General features: G+C 39.1%; 1 protein-coding gene across 1 annotated transcript in view; it reads left to right on the top strand.

Annotated features, from left to right (window-relative positions):
* The window catches only part of Dlc1 (DLC1 Rho GTPase activating protein), a 355,052-nt gene that overhangs the window by 150,369 nt on the left and 187,625 nt on the right, over positions 1–17,058 (top strand). Inside the window, exon 5 of the mRNA XM_051182280.1 lies at positions 7,475–7,508. Within this exon, the coding sequence (XP_051038237.1) occupies positions 7,475–7,508 (34 nt within the window). The remainder of the gene's footprint in view (positions 1–7,474; positions 7,509–17,058) is intronic.

The following is a 17,058-nucleotide window of genomic DNA, read 5'->3' as shown; positions in this document are numbered from 1 at the left end:
AAATCCAATTTGTCAGTGCTTAGCACTACAACTATCTCCCTGCAACAAAAATGTTTCTGGGTCACAGCCAAGAACTCACTTACATGGAGCAAGGTGTGATAAAAATAAATTCCAATTCGATGAACAAGGTCAGAGTTTGTCATAAGTAAATTTATGGGTGTTATTCAAGGGGGTTTTCATCTGTACTCATCTGCTGCTCTGATGTGATGGGGCAGTGCTTTGTAAAGATGCAGATAATGAAACAATGTGAATAGTGAAACAATGTGGTAATGAAACAATGTGGTAATGAAACAATGTGGTAATGAAACAATGTGATAATGAAACAATGTGATAATGAAACAATGTGAATAGTTGGGGGAGGTGGACAACAGTTGAAGTGAATTTAAGCTTTTATTTGATTGATAATACTTATCAAGGCCCAGATAGGTATGAATGAAATAGTATTTTGTCTCTTAACCTTCTCAGAGACGAAGTGAAAAAGGAAAAGAAAACACATCCACAATGCCAGCTGTCTTTCTTTTAAACTAGCAATTATATAGAATTACGTTAAACTATTAACAAATACTCCTATGTATTCCAAAGTACATCTGCTTTTATCCCATTCTCCTGACTAACATGATATATATGACATATAGTTTTTATGTGTGCTGTATATTGATAATTTATTAATTATATACAAAATATATATTCATTTTAATTTGAAGAAAAGAGAGATGTGTGATAAACAATGACAGCCATTCACTCGATGGTTTCAATTTACTTTTATTTGAATGAAGAATTTCACTGGGAAGTGGAGTCTAATGGGCAATATGATACCATCTATTCCAGGTTAGAAAGTAAGGTGAATGGATTCCTGAGCACTGGGAAGCCTAGAGCCCTGGGAGAGATAAAGGCATGGTGATTGTAGGGCTCACCTGTGGTATTGGAGACAGTGCTGTCTGGTAATTTCTAGCTCCTGTTTGGCAGCCAGGGCCCTGCAGCATTGTGCAAGTAATTACTTAGCCTGCTAAGAGCTTAGCATCTACATAGCCAACACGAAGGAGAAAGAATAAAAGGAGTACTTTCCAAGATGGACACATAGGCCACAGGTGACAGGTTAGCCAAAACAGAGGCAAGCATGGTAAATTTGGGTGGCCACTTAACTGAGTATGCATTATGAATAATACAGCCAAAAATGCATATCCACAATTGCATGCATTTTTTCTATGAAAAGCAAGTTTAAAAGGAGACATTGCTTTAAACATTTTTAAAGTATAGAATAAACAATGCATATATAGATACAGGAGAAATTGGGAACATGGTCCTTGGAAAACTGAAATCTGATGACCTCTAAATCCTCCACCATGAAGATGTTCCTGAAAGACGAGCTCCAAAGCTAGAGAAACACTTCCTAACCCAGAATAGATATCATATTGCCCATCAGACTCCAGTTTCCAGTAAGAGTCTTTGTTCAAATAAAAGCAAACTGAACATTGAGTGGATGACTATATTACACACTGATGTGACTTCAAACAAGTCTTCCAATAATGAAGAAAGGAACCAAATCCATTGCCCACGAACCCCCTTTTCTTCGAGGGTTCCTTTCATCGCTGTTTAAAAAAATGTAAAGTCACTTTCTCTTCCTGTTGTCAAGAGTGAATTCCAACCTCCTATCATTGCCTACAAGGGGCTCTTGAGCCCTCATCTGAGGCCCAGGCTCTCAGGACACTTTCCCACTTTCCCATTATTCTTAAGGACATGATTACTTGTTGTGAAATTTTCTCTATAAACTGCTTTTAATTCACACCACCAGAGAAACTAGGACACAAGGAGGATTCTAAGAGATTCATATAAGATCTCTCACAGAAGGGGAAAGGGACAAGAGCATATGGGAAGGGGGGGCAGTGAGTGGAGAGTGAACTAGGAGAAAGAGAATGGGAGGAGAGGAAAGCACTTGGGACTAGGAAGATTAAGTCAGGGGAGGAATAGATGAGAGGAGAGAGAGAGAGAGAGAGAGAGAGAGAGAGAGAGAGAGAGAGAGAGAGAGAGAGAGAGAATAAAAGAGAACCATTATAGGTGTGAAGAGAAAACTGAACCTAGAGAAATGTCCAGAGACCTACAAGACTAACTCCAACTAACAATTTGAGCAACAGTGGAAAGGCTACCAAAAATGCCCTTCCCTGATAATGAGATCGACGACTAATTTATCCACCATCATGGAGCCCTCTCCTGGTAGCAAACACCAACAACTAAACAGTGAGCTGAACTGGAATCCAGATGCAGAGAGGGAGGACAAGACCAGGCTACAGAAACCCACGGAGACAGCTGACCTGAACAAGGAGTAGCTAATGGCCCCCCAGACTGATAGCTGGGAATCCAGCATGGGACTGTCTCAGACCCCCTGAACATGAGTCTCAGCTAGAAGGCCTGAGCAGTCTAAGGGACCTCTGACAATGGAACCAGGATGTATTCCTGGTGCACAAAAGGACTTTGGGGGCTCATGGAGGGATACTCCCTTAGCCTAAAGACAGGAGAGAAGGCCTAGTCCCTACTCCAAATGACTGGCCAGATTCAGATGACCCCTCCTGGAGAGCATCACCCTACGTGTGGAGTGGAGGGGAGGGGGGAGGAGGGTGGTCAGGGGCATGAGAGGGTGGGAGAGAGGAAAAGAGGGAGGGAGAGGGAACTGGGATGGATATGTAAAATAAAATAAAAAAATAAATTGTAAAAAAATGCTGTTGAGAAAAAATATGAGCATTTTAAAAGGAAGAAAATAAATAATACTGTCAGTAACTCATTATGGATTTAACCATTTTTAAAAATGGAACTGAAGTAAATTCCTACAGAAAGAAATCAAAATATTCCAGACACTTCTTAAACATCTGTAATATTTGAAAGAATTCCAAATAAGCAAACAGAGAGAGGGAGGGGGGATAAGCACACATGGAAAGGAGGGGAGAGTAAAAGACAGAGACTGAGAGATGGAGAAAGAGAAATAGAGAGGCAGAGGAAACAAAAATTGCCAGGCAGGGCTCTTAGTTTAAAGGAAACAAAGGATCTGTCTTTTCATGGAGCCCAGAAGTGTATCTCCTAGAATATTTCCCTATTCTTTGAAGAGATTGACCATCAAAAAAGCCTTCTTAATAGTGACACTGTATGATGCTAATTCCAAATAACCAAAAGAAAATGTAATATAACTGAAGGAAAAGCATATTGATAAAATCAACTAATTCCAGAGGAAAATGATATCATTCCCATCATTCAGAAGAAACTAGAGCAACTAGAGTCTATCTATTGACATTGTGCTGGAGTGCATTCTGAGTTGACATATTTTCCTTATGCTGCTGTCTAGAGTGGTATAATAGCTACTGTGAGTCCCCAATGGTGTCAGATGGAGTTCGTCTGGTCAATGCAGAGTGATGTCCCCACAGGCAACCAAAAGGCATGGCATACATAGGTAATATGTCTACAAATCGTGTCATCATCAGCACTTCCTTAAGCACATTTCAGATCCCAAAACATGGGCAGCCAGCTAAGTGCCCACACAAGGCTTTAAAGTACTCATTAAGGAAAATTATTTCCTCTTGCTTTACTAAAAACTTTCTTTTCGATGACTTTTTTTTTTAATTTTCAAATGTAAAACCACCTTAATAGGCCAACAAAGTCTAGGACCCTTCCCTGGGTGAGCTATTGGAATGTCGGCATATGTAGGTAGTGGGGGTTTGGAGCCATAGGAACAATGATTTTTCTATCATTTGAATATCATAAAGTAGAACAACAAATATGATTTTTCACTCTCATTTGGAAGTTATTAGTAGACTTTCCTTTGTTGCATTGAGAAGAAATATGAAGTTACAGTGAACCCATATGGCTAACAGAAAACCCCATTTAATTGCTTTATTGCCAGAAATGTTAAATAACTTCCTGAAGAGGTAGTTCAAATGAAACATATGGCAGCTATTAACAAGGGACCCTAACAAATTCAAAAATATGCTCTCCTTGGGAACTTTCTCATAAGCAACAATTGTACGTGTTATGTTCATTCCACAAACATTTGATGAACCGCTACTTTGCAGTTGGGTAAGTACAGCCATCTTTCATGAAAAGTCTATGGTAATCCCCAGAATAGATCATTGGACCCAACTGTACTCATCATGCCAATCTTGGACGCCCAAGGGTAAGAAGACAGCCTTCTGAACAATGCCTCCCTCCCAAGTGTCCAATGCCTGAAACCATTCCATTTCCACCTGGGTAATCTTCTGTCTTAAGATTTATTTATATTCTTATTAATGTATACATGTGTTATACAACATATATGGGTGCCCCAGGGTACAAAAAGAGGGTGTCGGGTTAGTTATTCAAGGAGGGGGTCAAGAGTCAAACTTGGGACCTCTGTAAAAGCAGCAAGCCACCTCTCCAGACCTGCACCTGGAGACGCTTAATCATCTACTTACCTAATCATTTTCCTTCAACACCATACCAGTGATAGAGCAGGCCACTGTCGCTCAACATCCACTGTGTGGAACTACGTTTTGTCTTTTCATGTGTCTTTGTCAACTAGATTATGATTTCCAGATTGAAGAAAATTGTTTTTTGTACCCAAGATATTATAAGACTTGTAATTAAGAGTCAACAAAAAGCTTTAATTAACTGAATACTATGTGTCAGCATTTTCTAATTACTTCAATGCCTTACATCCCTGCCTAATTTCACAAATTTAATTCATTTATGCATAGATCACTTTCTGGAGAGACAGTCTGCCTTCAAAAGCAAGTCAGTGGAGAGCTATCCAGTTGTTACTATGATGGGAACTTGCTTTAAAAGACAGATTATCACCATCTAGGCACATTAAACTCTCTTTTTTTTTCTACTTTGTAATATGACTGTTGAAGTTGCTTAATGGAAATAAGATTTGGAAAATTAAAACAGCATGTGGAACATGGTAAAATTCCAAAATAATAAGCACTAGCCACATGAAATATGGACATGGGGCATATTAAAGGTAAAATATTTTTCCCTCACAAGTCAACTCGATGATTATAATTTTATTAAATATTCTACATACTAAGGATATATTTTTATAATCAAATAAAATATGGGAAATAGCTGTCTGTTGCTGGGCAATTTGTATATATTTGTGAGTATTGCAATATTGGTGTATTTCTCACCAGAGAACCTCACAGACTTGTTTCCTCCATTAGCCAGAGTGCTCTAATGAGTATGCATGGAAGCCAACATCCCAAGGGGTATTCCTAGCTTTCATAATTGACCATAGGACCACACACAAGCTACTATAATCTGTCGGGCTTTGTTTGATAGTTCTGAGGATTGAGTGGATTTGTGCAGGTAAAAGTTTAAAAGTATACCCTTCATGTACTAAACACCAAGTACATGTGAGTTGAATTGTACTGGGGTCTTCCTCCAAGAATGTCCTTTAAGTCCCTGTCACCTGCATTCATAATTTTGTCATCAATCAGAAGGCTTCTATTGCTAGTACTCTTAGTGATGGAACAGAATTTGATGTCAAAAACCCTTCCACTGAAGACACCATGCAGTGTTGTTACAGAACATGGGATGAATTGAGCTGGTACTAACCCTGGAAGCTTGCTCCATGGTGGCTGGATTTCAGGGTACCAGAGAGTATTATGCAGTATGCTTGGGGAGAGAAGTCATCAACACTCTTACCCAGCTGTGGATCCTCAAAGCTTTGATAATGATCAGTCTGGAAAGATAACCCCCATGGATACCATGGTGGCACAAGTGTTATGGAAGTGGCCAAAGGCTATCTGATTGTATTTAAGGCCCACTCCACAAGACAGCATTCATACTAAGCACTATAAACTTGTCCAAACCTCCTTGGCTAAGGAGGTCAAAGAAAACCTACTGATATTAGTCTTCTAAGTGGAAAATGCTTTGAACTTCCTTCTAAGTAAGTATATAGTTCTAAGGATGGACTCTCATAGACTAGTGCATCTCTCAACCTTCATCAAAGAAGTCTCTTTCCATGTGTGTCTCTCTCTGTCTCCATTTTCTTCTCTGTCTCTATGTCTAGTTGTCTCTGTGTCTGTCTCCTCTCTGTCTCTGCCTATGTGTGTCTGTCTCTTTTTTGCTTCTTCTTCTTCCTCCTCTCCCCCCCCCCACACACACTATAAATCACATATATAACCTTTCCTATCTTAGCTCTGTTGTTGTTCCCTGAAGACAGAAGAATCACTACGTAATCTGTAGTCAGAGGTTGTCACATAGAAATCTCAATGGAGGGATCTCACAGACTTGTAAAAGCCTCTGTAATCTGTGTGCATGCTTACAGGTATACCTAAATACTGTGGAATAATCCACAGTATTTGTCACTCAAATTGGTTTAATAAAACGCTGATTGGCCAGTAGCCAGGCAGGAAATATAGGTGTGGTGACAAAACTAAGGATGGTGGGAAGGAGATGGGTAGAGTCAAGGGTCACCAGCCAGATACAGAGAGAGCAGGAGATGAACATGCCATGCTAATAAAAGCACCACTATGGGACAGAGTATAAATAAGCAGTAATATGGGTTAATTTAAATTGGAAGAGTTAGCTAGTAACAAGCCTGATATAAGCCTCAGAGTGGTTATTTGGGAACTAGAAAGGCAGGAGAAAAAATGTCCCCACACTCATCTACATGTAACAGAGAGAGTGAGAGAAAGAGAGAGAGAGAGAGAGAGAGAGAGAGAGAGAGAGAGAGAGAGAGAGAGAGGTGGGGAGAGGGAGGGAGAGAGAGAAAGAGTTAATGCTTCTGTGTTATTTTAGAAAAGAGAAATTGAGGACTAGAAATTCTAGCTGTGGAATTCATTCTGGGTATTCACAAAGAATAGTCTTAACAGTTGTGCTCTGTAATCTTTTGGGACCTTTCATTTTACTCATTCTGAGTCTTTTGCTTATCAGATAATAAAAGTAATAATGAAATTGACTTTTTAAACCTTTTATATCAATAAATTAATCCACAGAATCACTGCCCAGAATAACAGTAAGTTAGCAAGACTGTTTCTTCTTCTGGGCACCTGGAATGCCTTTATATTCAGTTATCCCAGCAGCCCTAGGAATACATGAGGTTTTCCACCTGTTAGAAAAGAGGCTGACAGCTCACTCAAGTGCTTACTGAGGGTAGAGAAAGATCAAAGGACCTGAAATGCCTGAATACGGACTCAGTAATTTGCTTTGTGGGCCTCCCAAAAATAGGACAAAGAAATTCATTCAAAGTCAGAGAATATATTTAGCCTAATACAGTGCCAATATCATTTAAAGACAATATAGACAGATTCTAACTTCAGAGCAGAAAAGCATTATGAAATAAATGTGGCTCTCACAGCCAGGTCTAATGGCTTCACAGACTGCTCCACAATGCTTTTTCTATAATCTGGATCTAGTGTTTACTACATTTATGATACATTAATCCTAATGATATTAGTTAATTTTTTCTAATAGGGTTGTAATTGTATGCATCTCTTTTCTTTTTTTTCAGGCTGTTCCATGTATTGGGGAAAAGGAAATGGCTGGTAAGCTAATGTTTTGGGTTATGTTTTCTCTTCTACTTATTTTAGTGTGAAATTCTACCTTAAAATAGAAATCTCTCTAAATATCTAAAATACACCAATCTCATCAATTTCTGTGGGAAATTTTATGGTTAAATTAGCAAAAGAATGAGATGTTCTCAAAATGTAAGAAAAGTATGGCTTTTTAGCATCACATTGTAGTATGTTAAAAGGTTTCTTGTAGCCTTACCGTTAACTGCAATTACAATGTTTTTCTCTCTCCAGGAAAAATTTTTGATGTTGGTCAATGTGTTGAGGAGTGGTCTTTGAAAGCTGATTGTTTATATTGAAAGCTTTATTTATTTATTTGGTTTTTTTTTTTTTTTTAATCTCAAGTAGCTGGTTTGGTCGTCACAAATAGATGTAGTTGATGGTTAAAGTGGGCACTGCATGATCGAAAGTAGCGAGGAGACATCGGAACTGCTGGAGAAGAGATTCTCTTGTTCTGCACACTCTGTGATGACTGTAACTGTTCCACAATAGTGTGGGAAAAATAGGAAAGGACTGATGAGAGACACTCAAATAGGGAAAACAGGGCTGGAATGTTGACTTGGTTGACTTGTGTGCTTTAAACTCTGCTGGTCTTTCTCAATATCATTTTCTGTGTCCTACCTAAAGAAAACAAAAAGCAAAATGGAAAGCAAAACCAGTTTGAATGCACAATGCCAATTTGAAGAATATCATTTACTTTGCAGACATGTGATCTTATTTAGATTGTAGACAGACATGTGATGTTTAAGAGCAACAGTGAAGAGAGGTTGCATCCAAGCAAAAGGAAGTATTGTGATTTCAAGTGCTCTCATGAGTTTAGGGCTTGTAGAATGTGAGTATTTATTTACTCAGATTTATTTATGTATTTATTTGGAAGAAGGAAGTATGCATACCATGGCATGGGTGTTGTTCTTTTGCTGCAGCTAATGCCTATAAAACACAAACACGAGACTCAGAGCCCACGTGGAGTTTATTGAGAGAGGGGAGAGAAGGGGGGTAGCTGGTGGCCAACCAAAAGCAAGAGAGAGAGAGAGAGAGAGAGAGAGAGAGAGAGAGAGAGAGAGAGAGAGAGAGCAAGAGGGGGGCCAGAGAGAGAGAGGCCAGAGAGAGATGCCAGAGAGAGAAAGAAGCTCTTGCTTTAAAAAGGGGGCTTGCGCATGTGTAACCGAGTCCTTTGGCAGCCAGGTAAAGCTTGACATAGTGATGACATGGCCATGAGCATCCCACCCATCGTTGGGGGTGGGGGTCAGCTGGCTGCTAGTTCCTAACATTGGGTATGGAAGTCAGAGGTCAGTTTCTGGTGGGGGGGTCAGATTTCTCTTTCTCCCACATGGGTTCTTGGACCTTGATGTTTGCTATTGAATGCCTTCACCCAACTGAGCCATCTTGCCATCTTTGTGGATGGTAATGTTTATCTGTTCTTATGGGGATCTTTTCTGTGGCCAGACAGTTTTCTCACAAAGATCTTAGCTCTTTAGTTCTGTGACCTGAACTTCTCCATCATGTTTAGTTGATATCTGATTTCTTCAATCTAATAATAAATTGAGAACCCCTAAGAATTGGAGGAAATGATTATTGTAATTTTAAAAATCTGTACTAGAGAGAAGGATGCCATGCAACAGAGCTTGGGTAGAGGTTTGAGACAAGAAGAAAGGAAAAGAGGAAGAGAGAAAGTACACAGGTGATGGTCTTAATGACTGCAGCTGAGGGTGTATCCTGTCAGAACCCCAAGGGCAGGCCAATACAGATAGATGCCTGATACTAACAATGATAAAGGTGGATCCAAGTTTCTGAGAAAGAAAAATAAAGCTCTGTGTTACAAATAGACTCTCATCATGCAGATTAACTACACCTTCTAGGATCAGGGAATTCAAAGTAACTTGTTAAAATGCACCATGTCTTCGTGCAGATTTTGCTTGGCTATCAAGTTACACAAGAACTAAATGGTTAAAAGTGTACGTATACATTTCAAAGGCAAAGCAACTTAGATCTCCATTTTGTCTGGGGTTGTGATATTTTCTGTAATTCCCTAGATTAGCTGTGATTTAAAAAAAAAAAGTGTGTAACAGAGCAATGTTGTCATCTTACTCCAGAATGGTGGCAAATTCATTCATTCTCCCAAGGAAACTATTCAAGTGTAAAAGTATTGACTGATGGGGAGAGAGAGGAAGAGAGGAATGCCCCTGTCTGAGGATACAGAGTAGCAAAGAGCAATAGCTCCTTCCTCTTCCACTTCAATGGTCCCATTTGGAAATAGTATTTCAAAAATGCTATTATAACTCGGAATTAAGCATAACATAAACAGAATGCATCAACTACTTCCTGTTTTCTTGCAATTCTCCTCCTCTGCAACAGAAAGGAACATGAAATTGATGGCCACCCTTTCTAATATTTGAAATTCATTTTAAGGAGGTAAAAATTTCAAAGTTGGTAGACTATGTGGTGGTACATACCAGAACTAGAAAAGGATAAGCAAAAGATTCACATGTTCAGTGCTGTCCTGGGGCTACTTAGAAAAACTCTATCTCAAATATATACATATAGGACAGGTGTGGTGGTACAATCTGTAATTAATGCAGGAAGACAGCTGAGTTTAAGGAAAGCCTACATACACTACATAACAAATCGCAGACCAGCCTGAGGATTGCAGAGAGACACTGTCTCGATAAAGGAAGATAAGGGTCAACAAATTGTCTCAGCCAGTAAAGGTACTACCATCAAGCCTGAAAACCTGAGTTCAGCCACTGGGACCTACACAGTAGGACAAAAGTTGTATTTTGACCTCCACATGTTGAGGAATACACACACACAATACATATATACATCCACACATAATACATACATACAGACAGACAGTATAAATTAAAAACAGACAAAGGAAAGAAGTTGATAGAATCAATTCACAGGTTTTTAGATCTCTCTGAAGAACTAAACCAGCTGAAATATATTACTTTGCCCAGCCACAGACACATGAATGTCCCATATCACATACTTGATGATTCATGCTGAATTCATTCAAGCAGAACCTGTCTTCTTAACTGTGGTAAAACACATAATATATTTGTGAACAAATCTTACTTTATAGATTACTGGACAAAGTGTTATGCTTCTGAGGAAATACAGTTCTTTGAAAATACAAATGTAACAAAGAGCTTATGTCTTTAAAAGTTAGTGAGCTCGCTTTATACTTGAACTTCCTACAAATAGTGGTAATAGATCATGTGATCCAAAGAGAATATTATTTACTTCAAAAGTTGTGATATCGAAGGTTATTTGTTCACAAGAGAGAATTTTAGTCTTGAAGAGAAAATAATTTCTAGAGATAAGCTAAAATGTGACCAACTGGGCCTGTACTGCGATGACATGAGTCTGAATCAGTGAAGAAAATCATGTCTCTTCTACAAGGCCAGCTGCATAGATGTTATGCAGTGTCCCAAGGAAGCACACACACGGAGCAGCAGCATAGCTAACCTTCATGAGACCCAACACATGCACAATGCGTATGTGCACAACTAATTGTCATCAGAATAAGCTAGGCTTCTAGGACTCGCTGTGCACTGGGACTTCCTGCTTACATCATTATCATTGTGGGGGGTTTTATTTACACTGTCTGAGAGGAATGAGGAAGTTGCATAACTTGCTGAAGGCTACACAGACAGGGAGCAGATGTACTGGAGAAGTTTCCAGTGGCTCAAGGCTCAGTCTGTTTTTCTTTTGTTTCTTACTTTTTTAAAAAGATAAACCTTAACTATATATTTCAGGTTGGACTTGAACTTGGTATCCTAAATGTTGCTGAGCTTGTAACACACCATTGTACCTGACTTGCTGGGTCCATTCTTTCAGTATACACATTTGGTGACTAATGAAAATACTATAGATTGGGGACAATAATAAGTGCTGATGCTTCTGTGGTTTGAGTCAAATTCTTTTAAGAGTGAATTGATTGCTCATAAGAATATTTCTTTTAGTCCTAAGAATACACATTCTGACAGGATGCTAAGAATGGTTTTAGTATGATTCTTGTCCTAGGAAGTGTTTGAACAAGATGCTAAAGAAATGCTCTGTTGAGAAGAGCAGGGGGAATCCCACTTTATTCTCCAACAAGAATCTCAGTTCCTGCAAGCAGGGTCTAAGGGGTTTTTTGTTTGGTTGGTTGGTTGTTGTTGTTTTGTTTTACTTTGTTTTGAATTTATTAGCTACATAAACTTTTTTTCTATTTAAATTTGAAACAAGGTTGTTTTACATGTCAATCCTAGTTCCCTCACCCTTCCATCCTATCCCTATCACCCCTACCAAACCCCAGCCCATCCCCTTTCTGCTCCCCAGGGAGGGTAAGGACCTGCATGGGGAGTCTTAAAAGTCTGTCATATCATTTGGGGCAAGGGTCCATAAGTTCCCCCTTGTTCAGGTCAGCTGATTCTGTGGGTTTCTCCAGCCTGGTCTTGATCCTTTTGCTCATCATTCCTCCCTCTCTGTAACTGGATTCCAGGAGTTCAGCTAGTGTTTAGCTGTGGGTGTCTGCTTCTGCTTGTATCAGCTACTGGATGAGGGCTCTATGATGGCATATAAGGTAGTCATCAATCTCATTATCATGGAAGGGCATTAAAGTTAGCCTCTCCACTATTGTTTAGATTGTTAGGTGGGTTCATCCTTGTAGGTCTTGGACATTGTCCCTAGTGCCAGATTTCTCCTTAAATCTATAATGGCTCCCTCTATTATGGTATCTCTTTTCTTGTTCTCCTCTGTTCTTTCCCTTTCTCAACTTTCTTGTTCCCTCATGCCCACCTCCCCACCCCCTTCTCCCATTCTCTTTCTCCTAACTCCCTCTCCTCTCCCTCCATGCTCCCAATTTGCTCAGATCTTATCCCTTTCCCCTTCTCCAAGGAACCCTGTATGTCTCTCTTAGGATCATCCTTTTTCCTAGCTTTACTAGCGGTGTGAATTGTAGGCTGGTAATACTTTGCTCTATGTCTAAAATCCATATATGAATGAGTACATACCGTGTTTGTCTTTTTGTGACTGGGTTACTTCACTCAGGTGGTTTCTTCTAGTTCTATTACTTTCCCTGGAAATTTCAGGATTCCATTGTGTTTTTTTCCACAGAGTAGTCCATTGTGTAGTATCACATTTTCTCCATCAATTCTTCAGTTGAGGGGCATCTAGGTTGCTTCCAGGTTCTGGCTATTACAAATAATGCTGCTGTGAACATAGTTGAACAGATGTCCTTGTTGTATGAATGTGCATCTTTTGGGTACATGCTTAAGCGTGAAATTACTGAATCTTGAGGTAGACTAATTCTCTTTTTCCAGAGAAACCGCCATACTGATTTCCAAAGTGGCTGTATGAGTTTTCACTCCCACCAGCAGTGGAGGAGTGTGGCCCTTTCTCCACAGTTTTTAATCATAATTAATTCTTCAGAGTAGCCTAACAGGATGACTAGAAGATATAGCTGCTCAATGAATACTTAATGGAATGGGTGCACATGATGCTGTTTCAAAAGAGTTCCCTTTGAGGTTGGAGCAGCTGTAGAAGTGGAGGTGGTTCCAGTTGGCTTGGATGAGATGTCACACAAGTTAAAAATAGATTTTCTTAGTAAAGAACAATGGGCTGCCTTCATTTAACAAGAAACAACAATGGGGAGGGAGAAAAGAAAAGAAAATAGGCAGCCCTCAGGGTAGATAGGAAGTTTTAATCCTGTCAAAGAGCTCAATTACCCAGATAGACTTGAGTAAGCCTTCTGCCTTCATGGTTGCACTTCTCTCCAGTGGGAACTCAAAACTAGAGTAGAGGGTCTTAGAGCGGGAAATAATGAGAGTCCCACTCATATACTAAGCATTTACAATGTTTTCCATGGGGTGTGGTAATATTAGAAAGATAAGAGTTAGCGGCTGGCTCACAGATTATCCAGCAGTTACTGTCTGCCCTTATTTCACTTATGGTCCTTTAATATCAGCTCATCCTCTGCCACCCTTCTCACCAGAGACTCCACATTTCCCAGGAATTCTTCAACACTATCCAGAACTGGTTTCCCTGCTTTTCTTTCCCTCTAATTATATGTACATGTGTGTCAGTGTTTGGCGTTTGTGCGTATGGGTGCAGATGTCTCTGGGGCAGGAATTACAACTTTGAGGTACCCTGCAAAACCCACCAAAGTTGGGCCCTCTGCAAGAACAGCACAAGCTCTTAACCACTGACCATTATCTTCAGCCCCTCTCTATGGCATTTACCATGCAATTGAACCTGATGTGTCATTTGTTTCTCACTAGGAATTTCACTGATAGGTGTATATTTATGTTTTATATATAATATATATTAAAATATGTATTTGATTAAGTATATTAATGTATTAATATACATGTCTTTTCTCTATGCCTTTGATTGGTGAGTTGGTTAGTTTGTAGATTCAACTATGTCACCACATCCAACAGGAGAATACCTTATAATTTTTTTATCTCTTTACTTCTGCCTAAGTCTGGGGTATGAACCTTTCTTATTTAAAAAAAAAAAAAAAAAAGGATGGTAGATAAAAATTGAGATAGAAATAGAATGGCCAAATTGGGAAAACATGATATGGATTATGTTTTATTTTTTCATTCTAAATGAAAATACTTACATTAAATCCAGTGGAGGAGAAATATACTTATCCCAGTGAATTAGGATGCTCATTATTATAGAAGCATGTAACTTAGGAAATTGTTATAATTTAGTCATTACAATGAACTCTCTGGATGCATTTGAAAAGCACTACAGTTGATGATGAAATCTCTTGTGCTAAAATTGAATCACAGAACCTTTTGCTGGCTTACCAAGTGGTCTGCATTCATTGTTAATAGCTAAAGAAGCACTTCCCTTCTCTGTTGCATGTTATTAGATCCAGCAGTACTCTCATCCCCTAAATGAATCATTGTCCAGGCAGTGGGAAGTGAGCACACCCGTCTGTGTTTTCTGCTGCAGTTTTGTTATCTTGTTTAATTGTCCTCTTCTCCAGGGTTAGGTGTATTAGTCCACAATGCTGTCTTTGTGAACCTAGAAAAATCTGCTTCCTTGTAGGCATTCTGGAAACAGGTTTAATCAAACAACCATATTCACAAAGGTGTTTCAAATTTAGTATCGGTGATTTTGAGTTAGCACGCTATTTATCTTTCTGCCTCCTTCCTCTTTTATTCCTACCTTTCTCCTCAACTGCCAAATATCTAGGCCAAGTAATTAATTAATGGTGGTAGCTGGAGATTTACCCCACAAAAACCAGTAAAGGTGCCACTGAAAAAAAAAAATGACTTCGAAACTGGCTTTGGCTGGAGCCCTTGGTTGTTTTTCTTAGAATGTTTGTCCTCCTGCCTTGAGGTTATTTTGTTGCCTGTAAAAATGCTAAAAATCAAGATAATGAATAATTCAGTTGGGAACTCTTGTGAAAGCTATCTTTCAAAAGCAGGGAGTAGAGGCACAGTCTCTGCAAACTGTGTTGTGGTGAGCAAAGCAGAAAGCTAGCAAACAAACATCGCTTTGTGACCAACATGTGAGAAGGAAGATCCAGGTTTCCAGCATTTCGGTCCATGCACCTTGTAAACACCATAAAGAACAAAACCCACACTGAGTGCCATTTGGTATAAATTTCCTTGGCAGCCTTTGATCAGTAAAAAAGGACAATGCAGATGAAAATATTTGTAAAAGATAAAAACAAGCAAACAAACAAACAAAACCCCTAAAATCAAAATGACACTTGCTCATTTTCCCAGTCTGAGTATCAGAGACTGGTTCAGTTATCCATGTGAGAATCTCCAAATCACCTTCTAATATTTACAGATCCAAAGAGCTCCCATTGGGGAAAAATAATAGAGCTGTCCAATGTCACAGTTCTTTTCATAACTTTTCTGTTTCCTGCTTCCATTTTAGCATCAATAGCATTAGCTTGGTTTCTGTCCTCTGTGTTAAAACGCAAGCATGTTGAAAGGACAGAATTTTGTGTCCTTGGGCTGTGTATCCCAGGGCTCGGCATTACTCTAAGTGTTTGATGTCTGGTAAGTAAACAAATAAATGGAAAATACACTGAAAAATCTGCAGTTACTTGACTTTTCTTGATGCTGTCGAAGCCAACAGTAGTGAAGTTCTTCCTGAAACTTGCAAGACCCCCAGCTGCTTGATGGTTTCTATAGGATCTCACAGTTGCCTCTGTCTGGGCTGGGCTCTGGCCAACATTCCAAATTCTCTATCCACTTTCACTCTCAGGAAAATGACTTAAACTATTTTTATACAAAGAGCATATAAATACTCACTTGCTGCATTTTTGAAAAAAAGTTTTATGGCCTCTACTTGTCTGCTTTTTTTATGAGGAAAGAATTTAGGGTATGCCCACACATAGCCTCTCATTTTCTCTGAAACCTAATGTAAACTCACTGTGAAAAGTTGGCTGTGTTTGAGTGGGCTATTGAGAAGAAACACATTAGCTTCCAGGTGTTCAGAATTCCTTTTTAAAAATATATACGTAGTCTCTTAAATGCCAAAATCTTGACTTTAGGATACTTTTAAATATAGATAGTTTCTTAACATTTTTTAATTTCCTGTTTTTAGTGTATTACTACCTAAGTAAAAGAGATTGATGATATCTACTTTTCTCAATTATATTTTAATCAGTACCTATAGGTATTTTCTATTGAGTTTCATCCATTTCATTTACTATATCCTGCATGGGAGTGGTCACCCCAGACGTCTACAGCTGAAGGTCCTACTTGGCTATATCCTTCCTTCAGTATTTAGTGTTTCTTGGGATGTGTTTCTGTTTATGAATGTATAATGTTCCTTCCAGCATGATTGTAAACTTAGTTGGATTGAGAGATGCCTATCTTAGCAAAACACAACTCCAAATATATCTGTGAGAGGGTTCTAGAGCTGATCAGATCATGAGAGCTCTGATCTAACCAATGTCTCAGTCCATTGAGACATTTGAAATTCTAGCAGACTAGTAGAAGGCAGTAGAACTGTAGAGTTCAGAGTCCTGGTTTGAAGAGGTTGGTCACTGTAAGCAAGCCATTGAAGGGTAAATCTTATCCTGGCCACTTCTTGTCTCCTCTTTTTCCTGAACTCCATCTCTGTCACAAGTGTCCACCATCATGGGGTTCTGTCTCACCTCTGGGACAAAGCAATAGATCCAACTGGCCTTGGAATGAAGTCTCTAAAAACATGAACCCAAATAAATATTTCCTCCATTTAAATTGGCCTTATGGATATTGTCACAATAATGAAAAATCTCCCTCATGTGTCCCCCATTACATCTTTGACACACAGTATGGCATATTGCACAGAGACTCATGTGGAAACTTGGTTAATTGCCAGTATAGTGGTGGTATTCGAAGACTTAATATTTCTTCTCTGAAAAGTCTTGTGGACATTCTGCTCCTCTTCTGGGAAGGACTAGCTGTTAGTGATACAAAGAGGTGACTATGCGCAACCAACATGGGCAGACAGAAGAGTTTTGTACTTCTGTGATTTAGTTGGTGACTTACTTTGCTTTCTGTCGCTGTGATAA

The sequence above is a fragment of the Phodopus roborovskii genome, unplaced genomic scaffold, assembly GCF_943737965.1.
Source record: "Phodopus roborovskii unplaced genomic scaffold, PHOROB, whole genome shotgun sequence".
Lineage (NCBI taxonomy): Eukaryota > Metazoa > Chordata > Mammalia > Rodentia > Cricetidae > Phodopus > Phodopus roborovskii.
This window is presented reverse-complemented; position numbering and strand designations above follow the sequence as displayed.